Source organism: Pogona vitticeps, chromosome 13 (genome assembly GCF_051106095.1).
Source record: "Pogona vitticeps strain Pit_001003342236 chromosome 13, PviZW2.1, whole genome shotgun sequence".
Lineage (NCBI taxonomy): Eukaryota > Metazoa > Chordata > Lepidosauria > Squamata > Agamidae > Pogona > Pogona vitticeps.
In genome coordinates this window covers 12,964,605-12,982,673 of record NC_135795.1, presented here as the reverse complement: position 1 = coordinate 12,982,673, position 18,069 = coordinate 12,964,605, and the positions used below count along the sequence as shown (strand labels likewise).

The 18,069-nt window shown below is 43.4% G+C and overlaps 1 protein-coding gene across 1 annotated transcript in view; it reads right to left on the bottom strand.

The window, feature by feature from the left end:
• Nucleotides 1-461: 461 nt before the first annotated feature.
• Nucleotides 462-18,069, bottom strand: part of GPR139 (G protein-coupled receptor 139) — a 30,647-nt gene continuing 13,039 nt past the window's right edge. The window contains exon 2 of the mRNA XM_020802995.3: nucleotides 462-6,274. Coding sequence (XP_020658654.2) covers nucleotides 5,340-6,274 — 935 coding nt within the window. The 3' untranslated portion in view covers nucleotides 462-5,339. The remainder of the gene's footprint in view (nucleotides 6,275-18,069) is intronic.

Sequence of the window (18,069 nt, the reverse complement as noted above, 5' to 3'; positions counted from 1 at the left end):
AGAGCACGCCAGGCCCTCCTGTCTTCCACTGCCTCCCGGAGTTGGGTCAAATTCATTCTGGTAGCTTCGATGACAACTATCCAACCATCTCATCCTCTGTCATCCCCTTCTCCTCTTGCCTTCATACTTTTGCCTGGAAATATCAGGGGTTAAACCTGATCTTGTACATCCAAAGGATTCTTCTCTACTCTCAGATACTATAGTAGTTGATCTTGGAAGGCTTGACAGAGATGTGGTGAATCAACACTCATTTATGAAGAGAAAACAAGATGGTCTTCAATAATTCTGAGCCCCCTCCAGGTTACATCAACTTTTTACAAAATCATGCATCTCCTTATCATTCTAGAAATAGTAGTTAAAGGAGGTCATCGTAAAAAATGAAGGGACACACAGCCCCCCATAATGCAAACACCAAGGCAGTTCTTTATGTATTCTTATTAGGAAAAGTATATGGCAATTGATTTCCACATAGAAAGTTTTAATGCTTTTTTGTTATTTAAAAATTCAGAGCATTCAGTTGCATCTATAGGATTGCTGAGATAAATGTTGAATATAAATAGTTGAATCCCTCCAGTCCATTTCCCAAAAACAACATAAAGAAGAAACAAACTAAAACCCACAAGTGCATATTGAGCTTTGATGTATACAGTGATTTAACTCCTCCATCCAGCCTTCCATCAAGTAAATGGCAAATAAATTATGATACAGCACTTATCCAACATTAAGAATATACAGCCTCTCAAAGATAAACTTTGGTTAATATCTGTTTCAAGACAAAAGCTATAAAATGTGGAGGAGCAAGAAATTCAGAATCAGATAAGGTGTACATTCTGTAACATTCAAAGCTGGAATAAAGCAATAAGATCCTTGTGCCTTATTTTGTCAGCTAACATTCTCATTTCACTTCTTAAGGTAAAGGTAAAGGTTCCCCTTGACAATTTTTGTCCAGTCGTGTTCGACTCTAGGGGGCGGTGCTCATCCCCGTTTCCAAGCCATAGAGCCAGCGTTTTGTCCAAAGACAATCTTCCGTGGTCCCATGGCCAGCGTGACTTAGACACGGAATGCTGTTACCTTCCCACCGAAGTGGTCCCTATTTATCTACTCACATTTGCATGCTTTCGAACCGCTAGGTTGGCGGGAGCTGGGACAAGTGACGGGCGCTCACTCCATCGCGTGGATTCGATCTTATGACTGCTTGGTCTTCTGACCCTGCAGCACAGGCTTCTGCGGTTTAGGCTGCAGCGCCACCACATTTCACTTCTTATTGCAATAATATTCCAAATATATACATCACATGTCTGATGCAGAAGAATGGCTAAAACATCCCTCCCTTCTGTCGCCCTCTTAGCCACATGGATAGAACTTGAAACCTGCCACACACACATTTGATGACTGAAAATGGATGGCCAGTTTTGAATCTTCCTTACTTAACTTGTAAGGCTTACTTAATGATGGAAAAGTAACCCATCAGCTTTGGACTTTTGTAAGGAAATGTCAGAAAATGGAAAGGTTCCGTATCCTGGGTCACAAATGCCAGAAGTCTTCAGAAAGTCTACCTATCAGTGCAAAGCTTGAGGGTATTCGGCAAGTTGTACTCTGTGGAGTAACTTTTTGAAGCTGGGAAGCAAATACCCCCTTCAAAATTTGCAAGACTCAAGATGGAACGGCACACATCTTGCCTAAGAAATATGCTTTAGTCAATGGAAAATGTGCATATAAAAATGCATACATTAAAAAAATGCACACAAAAGTGCATGCAAGTGAATTTAAAAAAGACAGAGAAAGAAAACTGTAGCTATTTGGATAAAATGCACTTTTATAACCACCAAGCTGTATTGCCTCTGTTATCAGAAATCATTTGCACATAGGCAGAAAACATGACTTTTTTCTACCTTGGCTCGAATATCTGCAGATACTGTATGCTAGATGCAGCTGCATGTATGACCAATAGCAATAAGCCCATGTGTCACTGCTCAGTAAGTCATGCTTAAATCTGATCCATTGCAGAGTGACTTAAGGGTCAAGACAGACACAACCCTAGCATTCAGTTTTACATCACCTCAAATTCTTTCCATCACCCTTCTAAGATAAACTTGCACATTTTGGCAAATCCTTGTTGTGACAATGATCTTAAATGAACTGAATGAAATTGTTAACATATCTGCTATCCTTGACTTCCTGCCTGGAGAGGATAATGTTTTACATGCCTGCTGGCCATACAAGTCTAAAGATGAGGCACCTTTCAGGGATAAAAAATTGACTACACAAATGTGAGATCACAAACACAGTTGAATGTCCAAAGATTCAAAACAAGACTTCTCCAGGCTAAGGATTCCAATCCCTTTGCTCAAATGATTTTTTCATTTCATTTTAAAAATAAAATTCATCATTTCCCCCCCATCCCATTTCTAATTTCTTTTGGAAGCAGAGTTGTCAAAAAAAAAATGGAACACAATTCTCATCTAAGACGGTCTATGTGCATATGTGCCAATAAAATCCTGCTAGTAGGACTTCCCTCCATGAAACCACATGCCGGTATTTGAGAAGTAAATATTGGTATTAGCATCAATGGGGAATAAGCAATTGTGCCCCCCTGGGAGGAGTGAGATGAGCATTGGGTTATAGTAGGAATAAAAGTTTAATTTTCAAATGTCAGGGATGTTACCTGAGAAAGCCATATTGTACCCTTTGTCAGAAATGGCCATTCATGGGTCAAGCCAAGCAAGAGAATCGTGACTGGATCAATTTGCGATGGGCAATGGATGAAGGCAAGAAAAAAAGGCCACGGTGGCTTAGAAGCACCAACCAATGGCCACAAAAGCTGCACCAAATAGAAGGAATATTTTCCTAGCATTCCAGGTGTCTTGAAACTGATGGTTTTGTTATGCCTGTGTTCTGCGAAGAATGAGGCAAAACTATTTTACAGTGGGAAATGAACTGATGTGGGACTCCAGTTTTGCTTTTCCAGGAAAGCGATGTTCTGTTGTTTTTGTAGTTTAGGAAATTTTTTATGGCTGCCACCTTTAAAGATGGCTGCCACCTTTCCCAGTCACTGGCAGTTGCCTTTGTTAGAAGACAACGATCGAATATCTACAGAAAAGATACACACTTCTACAAAGCAGAGGCATTGTTCCTTCGGCAGCTGTTTTCAGTCCACTGGGCAGAGTTTAAAGACAGGGTGGTGACAGAAGCAATTTTGTGAAAAATACAAAACTCACAGTGTGCCATTCCATGCAGTCCTACTCTGAAACCTGCAATAGTAGTAGAAAAAGTCTTAATGTCTCTTATTTTAAAATATACGAACCTCTTGCAAAAAGCCTCCCAACGTGCTTAATTTGAAAACAGGCTCAAAGGTTTAATAGGGGTGGAGAGTGGGGAATCAGAAATCAACAGAGCAAGCCTGTGTGTGTCTAGTCAGTAATAAGCCCTGGTCGGTTCAAAGATACATATTTCCAAGCAAAGAATCTGTGACGTCCTTCCATTTTGTGCTTCTCCTGTGGTTACTGGGTCAACTTCAATTGTGTGTGTGTGGGGGGTGTATGAGGGTGAGGGCCGCCTCAGTTTGATTCTCTCAGACGTACTGGCAATGTGGCAATTGTGACCAAGCTGTTTGATTCGAAGCTACAGCTTTCATTCCGGCCTGAGAGAAACATGATGGAGAATGGGGGCTGTTTGCTTTTTTAAGTCAAAAGCAATGACAATCTCAGGCAGAACTGATATCTGATCTCGCAGTTTTTCTCTGCTCATGTTCATTAGCGTGAATTCATTACCTTCTGAGGAAATGGAGATTTACTAACCATCCATGGGTACCCTTCTATTGCCCTCAGTCTGTCTCCCTGTGCAACGGGATTGGAAATATGCCTTTCTATTCTAGCTGTATTTTACCCGGTGCTTGGCTACATGAGTTCTGTCCTTTAGCACTTTTCTGCATTGCTTTGCCTCCTGCATTCCATTTCTAGGTCTTTGCAGACCACAGTTCCTAAAAGCAAAACGTTGTGGGATCAGGGCTCACGTAATAGGCACGTGAGTGGAATGAACCATTTGGCCAGAATTTCACACATAGGATAGCAGTCACCATACAAAGGGCAATATATTTCATATTGTTTAAGGCAAGCACGAACTGTTTGTGAGAATCTTTCAACGTCAAGATGCAATATATAAATAAAATACTTTTCCTCCTTTACGTTTCCCAGGATGTCTCACGACGCCAGTGTTAGTTACGACACTCTTTCCTCAGTGTGTAAAATCCACATTTTTGAAGACCTGCTGGCTTAGGTCTGCTTCATGACTGTAACAGCCCCATCACGGGACAGTTGGGAGGTCTCTTCTAAATAGTCTTGTGTGTTTGTGTGTAACTTTTAAAGAGAAACAAATATGTACTGGAACTCATGTGTCCGCCCCGTCCCTGTTCTTCATCACACTCTTCTTTCTGCAGAAGTGTATGAACAACCAATTTATCCGAGGAAGGTCCAGCTATGTCCTGCAGCGACATGCGTACAGACACCATAAAAATTATAAAATATTCAATGTCCAAGCAGGGAACGAAGCACCTGGGAAGGCCTGGCTATGAGACTCCGAAAGGTCCTAGGTTAAAAAGAGATGCCCAGGTTTTGTTTGTTCTCTGCTCAATGCAGGTCCTCCTCTCCTTTCCTGAATGGTCTTGGACTCTGTGGAAAATGCAACACCTGGGTTTACACAAAGAGGTGCAACCGGTTTTCCATTGCTTTGCATGCTATAGCTGAGAAGCTGCCTTCCATGTCTGGCTCAAAGAGCATGCATTGTACAAATACTTTGAAGATGGCTCTCTTCCTTTCATCAGGTGTCAGGAAACCTGTGCTGTAGGAATCCAAAACAGAACTGAAAGGTGAGGCAAAAGAAAGGAAACAACCAAAGGTGTACAGCGCAAAACATCTTTTCCAGGTATATTTATTTATCTCCATATATGGTGAGAGAGAGGGAGAGGGGGTGAGCACAGTTGAGAAGGTCTGCCTTCAGTGTATTTTGATCGAACGTCAATGGATTCACAGTTGCTGGTGTGCATTACTATAGCTTTTCACCAATATGTTTGCCTGGCAACAGTGCTAAGAGTTGAAACTGGCGATTCCCGAAGGGTATTCATGTTGCAACGTGCCTTAAAGGAGGTGAAGCTGCCCTCTCCATGTTTCTCCTCAGGACCTAAGGCTCCTGTTAACAACAGTTCTAGCCTACGGATCTTCTGGCTCTCGGGGAGAAAGGAAATCCAATGGCTGCTCAGTGCCATAACCATTTTGGCAATTACATCCCATGGATGCAACAGCTTGAAAACCACTCGCATTCAGAGTTGACTTTCCGAGTGACGATCATGGCGATATTTTTATAGGCTTTCCATTCTTATCATATTGGTAAACAAGCATTTTGATACAGTGAGAGTTGGCAGGGGATATCCAGGGACTGCTAGTTATTGAAAAGTTATGGTTTGTATAGAACTGAACAGGTTGCTTCTGACACTTAAAGAAAGCCTTAAGCGTCGCAGCTGCCATCGTGCGGAATCGCTTGCTAATGAAACAATAAAGGAAGAAATTGATGGCGGTGTTCAACAGAGCTAGCATGTTGGCAACGTCAGAGACGATGTGGATGGACCAGCTGTTGTTTATTGGTGTGACATACAGGTGATATAAGATCATGATAACCCTTGGCGCCCACAGTATGGCAAAAATTGAGGTTATTGTAAACAAGATGGCGGTCGTTTTCCCCGTGGAGTACCCTCTCAATCGGAAATTGCACTTTTGTCGAAGCTTGTACACAATGACTGAATTCAGAACAAAGAAGATTGAGCACGGTACTATGTAGGCCGTGAAGCAGTGGGACCAAATGAGGATGTGATGAACCAACGTACTTGTGTAATCTGCTTTCCAAATATTGGGCCACCAGTAGTAAGGAATGCTGGTCAGAAAGCAAATGATATAAACACTTACAATGACTTTCCGGGTACGCGTTGGGTAAGAAACCATGTGATATTTGAGAGGGTGGCATACCGCAATATACCGGTCAATCGTCAGTGGTACAGTAATCCAAATGGAAGTGTGTATGGAAGAAAATTCCAAGACTTCAATGATTTTGTCCAGGATCTCTGGCATTTCCTTCTTCAGGATGAAGTCTTCCAGTAAGAAGTCCACAAAGACAATGAAAAAGAGGACCAGCAAGTCAGCAGCTGCTAGAGCTAGAAGGTAATTATAGGAGGATTTCTGCCGCCGAGCCACCAACTGTGACAGGATGATGACTGTCAAAATGTTAGCTGTGGAAGGAGGTGGGGCAAGGAGGGAGAGAAAGAGAAAGAGAGAGAGAAAGAGTTTGTTCAGTTCAAGGTGAAATTGTAGCAGTTACTATGATGGGCTTGTAAATATGAGAAGGGTAGACTTAAATTTTTATATAAACCAAAGGACCACCAGCCAGCCATTACATAGAGGCTAAAAGTCTTTGAATAATTGTTCTCTCACTGTGGCTCTTAGCCTCTGCAGAATGGGCCTATTTTATGTGTGTTTCAATTAAATTTTTTTCTCTCTGTTCCCTCTGGTGCTTATGCATCACTAGTGGTAGCTAACAATTAAAACACAGTGCAACACTATGAAAACAGCAGCAGCAGCAACAAGAATAGATACAGTAAACCAATTTAAGTACAACCCAGGAAGGTCTTCACCTTGCGGTAAAAAGCCATCAAGGTGAGTACCCAGTCTGGTCTTCTGAGGCAAAGAATTCTACAGTTTAGGACCCATCAATCATGACTCTACCATAACTCAGTCAATGAGCCTGGGATCTAGTGGTGGGATTCTCCATGCGCCCTAGAAATTTCCTTTGGAGGTCTACAGAGGGTGAGAAAGAAAGGGTAGATTCTGCTGGCGTTGCGTACAGAAACACACCCTAAGCTCTATATACACAGAAAGAACGAGAGTTGAGAGAGAAGCTGAGAATGTTCAGTTTCCGTATATTTTGACTCAATATCAAAATGTCAGTGGAACTGATATGGAAGTAAATATACCTTTGGATCTTAGCCCAGAAGGGCCTCTCCATCAGACCTTAAGGAGTGGGCTGGCTGGTAAAGGAGGAATCATAGAATTTGTAGAGCTGGAAAAGACCAAAAGAAGGGGCTGAGAATTTTTGACTTTCCCCCATCCGAGAACTGCCTCCTCTCACACCAGCACCCATTTCATCTGGCTATATCAGAGAAACAGATGAGTAAGGGATGCTTCATTGCTTGGATGAGGACCAACTAGGTCCTAGGACCAAGTATCACTTGATGTCTCATGTCCCAGAACTGCCACCTTCATTAGCAGTTTCAACCAGGTGGCTCAAGGGAGAGGTCTTTGAGAACTTTCTTTATATTACTTTGCCCAATTAACACCAAAATAGAGATGGACACCAACTGCCGGTTCAGTGGTTCATAGAAGTTCATTTACCGGCTACACAGTTTATCTGCGGTTTGGTGCCTCGCACTCTCTAGAGAGTGTCCACTCAGAAACAGTGCCCTGGCTTCCATAGTCTACCTCCTCCAGGTTTTGCCTCCTAGTGGGTGCCTGCTGGAGGGGTGGTGGTGAGATGCTAGGTGGCCAGTAGACAAACTGCGGTGAACCACTGAACCAGGAGTTCATGCCCATCTCTAGTCACAAATCAAACCAAAGGTAAGAGTGGGTGATACCTTTTATCGGACCACTAAAAATCAAACAAATTGAAAGCTTTTGTGGAGAAAATTCCACTTATCCAGGCTTAGCATAATCCGTTTATAAATAGTGCAGAAAAAATGTACATTGGAAAATTGTACATTGAAAAATTGTAAAGGAAGAGTGGTCCAATAAAAGATATCAGCCACTCTTACATTTGTGTAATCTCGGGGACCACACTGCATTTTCCTTGTTCTTTCTAAACCAAAACAAAGTTCTTTGATGCTCACACTTCCCTGAATTTTGCATGTAGCTCTCCAATTTATTAAAAAAGCACAAAAGTGTATAGGAGTAACAATGAATAACAATAACTTACACAATGCAATATATTACTTGAAATTGCTTTGAAAAGTGCATATGCTACGCAAAATCATATCAAAGTTATGTAAATAAAGAGAAATGAAAACGCATTTAAATTACTGTGCAAGCATTTTTAAAAATTGCAGACTGATGCAGCGATGGGACAAAGTCGACTTGCATTGTAAAATGAGAAACTGTGAAATCAAAACTGAGAAATCCATGTAACCCTGTCTAACATCCACCGCCATTTCAGTTGGTTAGTACAATAGATCATTATGTTGCTTCTTTATATAATGTGAAGGAGTTTGGTGCATGAATTGACATATTTCAGAACTGCTCTCCTAAACCCATTAAGGCTACTCTTGCACAAAACCCCATGTACCTAATCTTCTGATACGAGGCAGTGTGGCTCATTTGTGAAGAGTCAAATACAGATATACTGAATTTTGTTTTAGAATTCTGCAACACACACGCACAAACAGACATTCCCACAGACACCAACTCATCTACCAATCATAATTCCATTAGAAAATGACCATAGTTTGAAGACATACAGCATGAAACTCCCCCATCTATTTGCCAGCATTTGAGTCAGCTTAATTATTGCTGCACTAGAGTGCAACAGTAGATATTGTACAACAATCCAATTCAGCACTCCATAAGGCAACTCAAAAAATAGGAGCATCCCAAAGAAAAATTTAGAACTTTGAAACTGAGGTTTTATTGATTTCCAGTGGGAGGCATGAACAGCTGGATTTCCAAGCTGTGATCTGCAAATCTCTGAATTGGTGTGAACCAAATGAAGTTATTGCAAATCACTGGATTAGGATTTGAACTGAATCTTGAAGATGACAAAATCCCAGTGGACTGTTGTGGAAGATGGTCTATTGTACAGTGAACAAAACAGAGGGTCTCTAACTATGGCACCAGGGATCTGAATGCACACGATGCAGCAGTTTCGCTAAGCAGGCTAGGACTTAGATGGGATATTGGTTTCTTCAGAAGAGCTATATTCTCTACATTGCTCCCAAATGAATTCCATTCTTACCACAAAACATACTAGTTCAATCTCTTCTGAACATCCTCACCCACTTTTGCTCCACCAACCCATTTAATTAGTTCAAGAACAAAGTACCGAGCGTTGGTTTACTGACAGCCTGTGTTGCCAAGTATTGACATTTCCGTATGCGTTCGGTAATTACTCCTCTGGCAGAGCTAATGCTCCACATTTAATGTTTAACTCCGGATTGTGCTGATTGCCTTTTCAAGGCCAATCAAGAATAATTATAAGGATTCCTACAAATAAGGATTGAGGGAAAAGGTGGAATTGAAGGAAATTATGTCCTTACACACCTCCTCTACCAAAAGAATAAATGCATCTTAACTTGCTACTTAACCTGGGAAACCAGTTTGAGTTTTATCATGTTCGCAGCTATGTATAGAGATGGAGTATTTTGCTTGATGCATCATCCTAAGAACACACATTTTATGTGCTATGTGACATCTTTGAAATTCTGTGATTTCCATGCTACAAAAACAAAGAACAGGAAAACATTCCAGCTCTGCAGTTCTAAGATGATGATGATGATGATGAAAAGAGAACAAAAATGAATGCCCCTCAACGACATCCATAGTTAGAATGAAGGGTTAGTAGTTCTGCGTTGTTGTTTAGTCGTTAAGTTCTGTATACAGTACATGTCATTGCAAACCTCTGACTGATGACTACCTGCACCTTTTTGGGTCTCTGTTAGAGGTTACTTGGGTTCTTTTGGTCCAAGTAAGATCTCTGTTTTGGTTTGGTTCCAGTGTGTGTGATTTCTGGGATTGAACCAAAGCAGCTGCATGGCTATCCCTTTGGTGAAGCCACTCAACAGTCTTGAGAAATGGGAAGCTTCTTTGATGCTTGCCTTTGGAGGGGAAGAGAGACAAAGCTTTCCAGTTATTTTTAATTAATGCTAACTGACACAGTGCATCAACAATGCTTTAACAAGGTTTTAAAAAAATCCCACCTTCCAAAGCATTCCTGATACATTGTTATTGTTTAGTCGTTAAGTCGTGTCCGACTCTTCGTGACCCCACGCCAGGCCTGATACGCTAGTAGCAACTAAAAAGAAATAAATAATTCTTTCCATTTCTGAAGATTGATGAGATATTTCCCTTTAAAGGGAAAGAAGATCTTGATTGTGCTAAACAGGGGTTTTTGAGGTGTGGTGTAGTTGATCCTTGCATATGCGTTCAAGGATCACCACAATCAATCAATCAATCAATCAATCAATCAATCAAGCAAGCAAGCAAGCAAGCAAGCAAGCAAGCAAGCAAGCAAGCAAGCAAGCACCTAGATTATGTTTAGCACAATCAAGACCAATCCAGGCCAGGATAATTGCTGTTTAGAGTGGCACTTTATGACTTTTTGAGAAACCTTGAATCTTACATATCTTAGGACAAGGATAAACAGCTGGTGTCCTCTTATGTTTTTGATGAGAACCCCCATAACCCCCAATCACTATCTGTGTTGGATAGAGTTGACAGGAAGTGAAGTATAAAAAGTCGTGAGGGCATCAGACTGCTTACCCTTCTTAAAGGGTGCACCTCTGCCCGTTAAGGACTCTTCAAAATCTCATTATAAGGCACGGACACAATAAACTTAAGCACGTAAGGAAAAATCCAAACCAATGCTTCTCCATTAAATCAAGAGCACCACTGTAAGCTTATCCAAATTGCCTAGACATAATAAAAACATTTTTATAGAGATGAACATTATATCTGATCCAGATAAGTAGAAGATAATTTATTCTGCTATTTTTAGTAGCATCTTATTGGCCATTTTACAGTAAGCCGTCCACAGTTTCTGTGAAAATTGGCTAGATAAGCAAAAACAAGTAAATGAACAAGAAAGCACATGAAACCACAAGATAAACAACGTTGCGCTTCAAATCCTCATCCCTGCTTTTCATATCTATGTCCCTCTCCACATCATATTGGAATGGAAGGCTACCTTGGGAATTCTGGGAGCTGTAGTTCAAAAACACAAATCAACATCCCTTTAATGATTATGTTATAATAACTCGTTGGGCGGCCCAGGAGGCCTCCTCAGTTGTGGCCCCATCCTTGTGAAATAGGCTTCTATTGGAGGTACTCCGTCCTCACATCCTCCTAATTTTCAGGACACTAGCAAAGAATTGGAGGTTGTTCATGACTTTGTGTACCTCGGCTCAACCATCTCTGACACCCTCTCTCTAGATGTCGAGCTGGAGAAACGCATTGGGAAAGCAGCCACCATGTTCTCTAGACTCACAAAGAGAGTATGGCTCAATAAGAAGCTGACGACACATACGAAGATTCAGGTTTATAGAGCCTGTGTTCTAAGCACACTCTTGTACTGCAGTGAGTCCTGGACCCTTTGTGCACGGCAGGAGAGGAAGCTGAACACCTTCCATATGCGTTGCCTCCGACGGATTTTTGGCATCACCTGGCAGGACAAAGTTCCAAACAGAGCAGTCCTAGAACAAGCTGGAATCTTCAGCATGAATACATTACTGAAACAGCGACGTCTACGTTGGCTTGGGCACATCGTGAGAATGGCTGATGGTCGGATTCCAAAGGATCTCCTCTATGGAGAATTAGTGCAGGGAAAGCGCCCCAGAGGGAGACCACAACTGCGATACAAGGACATCTGCAAGCGAGATCTGAAGGCCTTAGGAATAGACCTCAACAGATGGGAAACCCTGACATCTGACCGTTCAGCCTGGAGGCAGGCAGTGCATCACGGCCTCTCCCAATTTGAAGAGACTCTTGCTCAGCAGGCCGAGGCAAAGAGGAAGTCACATAAGCAGCAAAACCAGGGAGCCGGACAGGGGACAGACTGGGTTTGTCTTCAGTGTGGAAGGGACTGTCACTCTCGAATCGGCCTTCTCAGCCACACTAGGCGCTGTTCCAAGCCCTCCATACAGAGCACGCTACCATAGTCTTTCGAGACTGAAGGATGCCTAACTAGCAAAGGTAGAACTGTATAGAGGGACTTTCAACAACATACTTCCCTGAGGTTAATTTGTGACCCATAATTATCCATTATGGTTATAAGTACCTATTTGCTCCATCGATCTTGCTTGGGTTCTGTATTAATGTCACTTTTTGTGGGGTCAGGGTTGGAGGATTGGTAGAGCTAACATTCCCGTATTTCAGTGATTTTATGTAGACCACCCAAAGTAGTGACCTTTCACTAAGTCAGGCAGTATCGACATTACATAAAATAAATAAAAATAAATAAATCATGTAGCTCCTTTGCCACATGAAGGAGAACCAGTCATTGGTATGGTGCTCCGACTCAACAGGGACCATACCTGGACTCAGAATGGAAAGACACATGTATGTTTCCTCTTGCTGTGTTATCTCTTGCGGTATCCCTACTAACCATTTGCAGTAAATTTTCTAAGGCATCAGCGGTTTTCTATCTGCATCAGGACTCAAACACTGGAAGCACAGAGAGATTCTGGCTGGCTGAAAATTGTGATTTATTCACATATCCTACATTGTGTAGCAGGATATTTGCCCTTTTTACTTTGCATTTAGGTAAAGGTTCCCCATGACAATTTTTGTCCAGTCGTGTTCGACTCTAGGGGGCGGTGCTCATCCCCTTTTCCAAGCCATAGAGCCAGCGTTTTGTCCAAAGACAATCTTCCGTGGTCACATGGCCAGTGCGACTTAGACACGGAACGCTGTTACCTTCCCACCGAGGTGGTCCCTATTTATCTACTTGCAGTTGCATGCTTTCGAACAGCTAGGTTGGCAGGAGCTGGGACAAGCGACGGGCGCTCACTCCATTGCGTGGATTCGATCTTACGACTGCTTGGTCTTCTGACCCTGCAGCACACAAAGGCTTCTGCAGTTTAGCCTGCAGTGCCACCACGTCCCTAAGAGGGAGGACTACAAACAAGGAAACTTTGGGAGTTCAATTGCCTCTAGTTAAGAGATTGCTGTAGATATTACCAGCTACATGTGAGTTGTGTGACATTTGTCTCCAAATGTTAACACCACCAGCAGAACTACACAAAAGGATCTGGGCCTGTTTGTGATGAATTCCTGCAAATTACTTATTCTGCAGAGAATGCTAGGCCTCCTGAGAAATTACCTGCTTTTACACCACACATATTACAACTCTGTTTTGTGAGATTCCCTGTCTTTAGTACAAGAAAACGACAAGGAGAGCCCCCCGCAACCAACGGAAGTTTCTGCAATTTGCACAAACTATCTGTGCAAAACTTGAACCTCTTACTTTGTGAAGCAACATATGTATACAGAGCAACCACAGAAGTATGGCTGATGGATCAAAGAGATCAGCATGGCTTCAGATCTCCTAAACTTGAATAGTTTGCAGAAAAAACTTTCTTGCAAGGGGAAGAGAACTTTAGATATCAGATTCTCTAAGGGCAAATACAATTGTTCTCCATTCTGGGAGTTCTGCCTACCCTTTTGGGAAAATTGCAAATACCCAAAAATGATGTATTTGGAAGAAAAACCCCACATTACAAGAAGGCCCTGCGGCTTAGCTGGGCCTAGTTCCACCCAAGCTTCCTGTTCCTGCCTTGGTGTCAGATGGGAGATTTCTTTCTGATCAGGACAAGTGGGTGGAAGTTGGCCTAGCCAAGCTTCAAAGCCTTCAAATCTAAGCCTTTCTCCCAGGTGCCTCATAGTTAAGTGTTGGTCCTGTCTGTAAGGCAAGTAATGCTCCCCAAATGGAGAATGATGGTATTCGTAGTTCAGAACATCTAGAAATTCCATCCCTAGAGAACTCTTCCTAGATTGTGGAAGAAAATATCTGTTATCTTTTAAACAAGAGAAAAAAAAAACTTAATGATGTTTCATTCAGGAATTTTTACATTATCTTTGTGATTGTGTGTGTGTGTGTTCAGAGAGAGCATCTTGATCAGTGGTCAGGGAACTTTTTTACCTTTCCCCCCCTAAAAAATTTATATACGCCGACATTACCCCCTTGATTTGAAAGGAAGGATCTCGGTCATGTTCAGCCAGTCGAGCACTGCCGCCGAAGCATCGCCACCCACACCTGTGCTGCCACCTCCTCCTCCACCTCCGCCTGGCAGGGCTGCGCTCAGTCCTTGGCCCTGTGGGGGCGGCTCCCTTTCTCCGCTGGTAGGAGGCTCCTGGGCGGCCGTCGAAGAGCAGCAGGTGGCTCGCCTGCCTGGGGCGTCCAATGCTGCCCCCCGCTCTGGCACCGGCTCCAGCAGCTGCTCGCTGGGGCAGCCACATTGGGCCTCGGCGTCGAAGTGCTGCAACAGCTGCTGCACAGAGGGCGAGAGGCTCCACCAGGCCCAGCTGGTCGCCATGGAGGCACCACCGAAGGAAGCTGCACAGCCGGGTGAGCGCCGCTGCCACCCGACGGGGCATGGGGCAGCGATGGCGTTCCAGCGATGGGAGGCTCAGCCTGGCCCAGGCCACTGTTGAGGCTCAACCGCCCCCCTCTGCCACGATCCACCTCTCCAGGCACTGGAATGAGAGGCTTCTCCTGGCCGGGATGCTCTGACCACTCTCCCCAGCCTCGCTCTCCTCCATAGCCAGCCCCACCAGCGCTGCTCAGCTGCCATATGTCGCCGACCGGGTCCCATCGTCAGCCACCATGGCTCAGTTGCAGCTGGACTGGGGAAGGGGAGGGCAGGAAGGGAGCTATTGGGCAGCCGGGGACCCCCCTCTGGGCAGAAGAGGAGGAGGAGGAGGAGGGAAGGGGATTAGGGTCATGTCCTCATTACCCCCAGGATTTTCATTTTTACCCCATTTGGGGTAATTTACCCCTGTTTCCGGACCACTGATCTCACACACACACATACACACACACAGACACACAGACACACAGACACACAGACACACACAGACACACAGACACACAGACACACAGACACACACACACACACACACACACACACACACACACAATGTAAAAATTCCTGGAATCAGGACTCTTTCAACCCATGCCCCCCATGACTTATATTAGGAAATGCCACGAATAGCAGAGTGCTAAACAGGCTCAAAGCCTTGTTCTCAACGCAGCTCCCACAGGATTCGGGTTTTGCAGTTTTAGACCAGCCTTTTGGCATTTAAGTTGCGCTGTTGGCTTTAATTAGCTGGGTGTTATCTTTTATTGATGCCTTTTAAATTGCATTTTAAACCTTTAAAAAGGGGTTTTCATGGCACTTCTAAGGCCTTTCATTGATTTAGGTTTTTTATTAGTTTGATTTTATGAATGTTAACACTTCTGAGTGTCACTTGTTGCCAGAAAGGCAGAGTTTCCATTTAACAAACCAGCAGACAAACAATTGATTTAAGTCCCAGAACTGTGCCGTATTAAGCCAACAGAACTGTAGGGAAGTTGCTTTTTTTTTGGCCTTGTATTTAAATCAATGCCCCCCTGCTTCTGTAACCCCTGCTGATTCTCCAGGCCTGACTCCCATGCAGTATTTTCTCTTAGTGGACATCATTGCAACGCAGATGTTGCCGTGTGGAGTGTAAACATAAGGTTATTCATAGTGATGGAAACTAGGCTTTGGTGATGAGTAGGGGAAAGGCAGATGATACCATTCTGATGGCAGAAAGTGAGGAGGAATTAAAGAACCTTGTAATGAGAGTGAAAGAGGAGAGCGCAAAAAACAGTCTGAAACTCAACATCAAAAAAACTAAGATCATGGCCACTGGTCCCATCACCTCCTGGGAAATAGAAGGGGAAGACATGGACGAAGTGACAGATTCTATTTTCCTGGGCTCCATGATCACTGCAGATGGAGACAGCAGCCACGAAATTAAAAGACGCCTGCTTCTTGGGAGGAAAGCGATGACAAATCTTGACAGCATCTTAAAAAGCAGAGACATCACCTTGCCAACAAAAGTCCGAATAGTCAAAGCTATGGTTTTTCCTGTCGTGATGTATGGAAGTGAGAGCTGGACCATAAAGAAAGCAGACCGCCAAAGAATTGATGCCTTTGAATTGTGGTGCTGGAGGAGGCTCTTGAGAGTCCCCTGGACTGCAAGGAGAACAAACCTATCAATTCTAAAGGAAATCAACCCTGAGTGCTCACTGGAAGGACAGATCCTGAAGCTGAGGCTCCAGTACTTTGGCCATCTCATGAGAAGAGAAGACTCCTTGGAAAAAACCTTGATGTTAGGAAAGTGTGATGGCAAGAGGAGAAGGGGACGACTGAGGATGAGATGGCTGGACAGTGTCATCAAAGTAACCAACATGAATTTGACACAACTCCGGGAAGCAGTGGAAGATAGGAGGGCCTGGCGTGCTCTGGTCCATGGGGTCACGAAGAGTCGGACACAACTAAATGACTAAACGAACGAACGAACGAAGGGGAGAGGCCTAAAACTACCTGCCACCTTCATATTTTAGAATGTGGAAAAGAGTGTGTACAGCTTCAGCTCAACAGGAAGCCCCATGATGCCAATTTTGCTGTCCTTCAACAAGGAGGAGAAGACCTTTCTCTTCAAGGCAGCTGTGCCTGAGTGACCGGCTACCGGAGTGGGATTTTAAATGGATGGCTTATGGCTTCAAATGTGTTTTGGTGTTGCTTTTGTTTACTGTTTTAGTGTGGTAATTGTTTGATCTTCTTAGTATTAGGAAGGGACGTGGTGGCGCTGCGAGTTAAACCGCAGAAGCCTCTGTGCTGCAAGGTCAGAACATCAGCCGTCGTAAGATCGAATCCACGCGACGGAGTGAGCTCCCGTCGCTTGTCCCAGCTCCTGCCAACCTAGCAGTTCGAAAGCATGTAAAAATGTGAGTAGATAAATAGGTACCACCTTGGCGGGAAGGTCACGGCATTCCGTGTCTAGTCCCGCCGGCCACGTGACCACAGAAACTGTCTACGGACAAAACACTGGCTCTGTGGCTTGGAAACGGGAATGAGCACTGCTCCCTAGAGTCAGACACAACTGGACTAAATGTCAAGGGGAACGTTTACCTTACCTTAGTATTTATCAATTTATTGTTGTTAGCTTTATCATACTGTCTAATGGTATAAGCCTCCTTGGGTCCTTTTTAAGGAGAAAGGCTACATCGACTGATCGATTGATCGATCCACCCATCCATTGATCGATCCATCCATCCTAAAGAACTTATCTGTGTATTCACTTAAAAAGCATATTTTGCACCAGGATTTGAAAATGATATATTACCTTTTTTAGTGCAATGTGAGCGATGATTTTATATCATGACTTCATCTGATTATTTTTAAAAATATGACAGGTGACATTTGCTTGGAATTTCTAACATGTGATTTTGAAGTCATCTGAGGGACAGTTTTAGTTATGCCAGATACCATTTAAAGTGTAATCTTGTAAAAATCGTAAAAAATTGTAATGATAAATTAGAGATTGATATGTTCGTGAAAGACAGCTGCAAGTGACATCAGATTTTTTTCATCTTGTTGGTTGGCCTTTATATTTATTTATTTATTATTTATTTATTTATTTTATTTATGTGCCGCCCACTCTACCCAGAGGTCTCTGGGCGGCTTACAATAATTAAAATTCAATACAATAAGATGATTAAAATACAATTATAATACAATTAAAATACAATTAAAATTGCCATCATCAGGACCCACAGTTGTTATTTCAATTAAAAGCCTTCTGGAACAGGAAGGTTTTGACCTGGCGCCGAAATGTCATCAACGTCGGCGCCAGACGGATTTCAGTTGGGAGGGCGTTCCATAGTCTGGGGGCAGCTGCCGAAAAGGCCCTTTGTCTACAAGCCATCCCCCTTACCTCTTTGAGGGATGGCTCTTTCAAAAGGGCCCCCTGGCTAGATCTTAACTGCCGGGTAGGCTCATATGGAAGGAGGCGGTCCTTCAAGTATCCAGGGCCCAAGCCGTTTAGGGCTTTATATGTCAAAACAAGCACTTTGAATTGGGCTCGGGCAGCAACTGGTAACCAATGTAAACTGAACAGAATCGGCTTGATGTGATCTCCAGCGGCTCCACCACTCACCAGCCGCGCAGCTCGACTCTGGACCAGTTGCAGTCGCCGGACCGTCTTCAAAGGCAGCCCCACGTAGAGCGCATTGCAATAA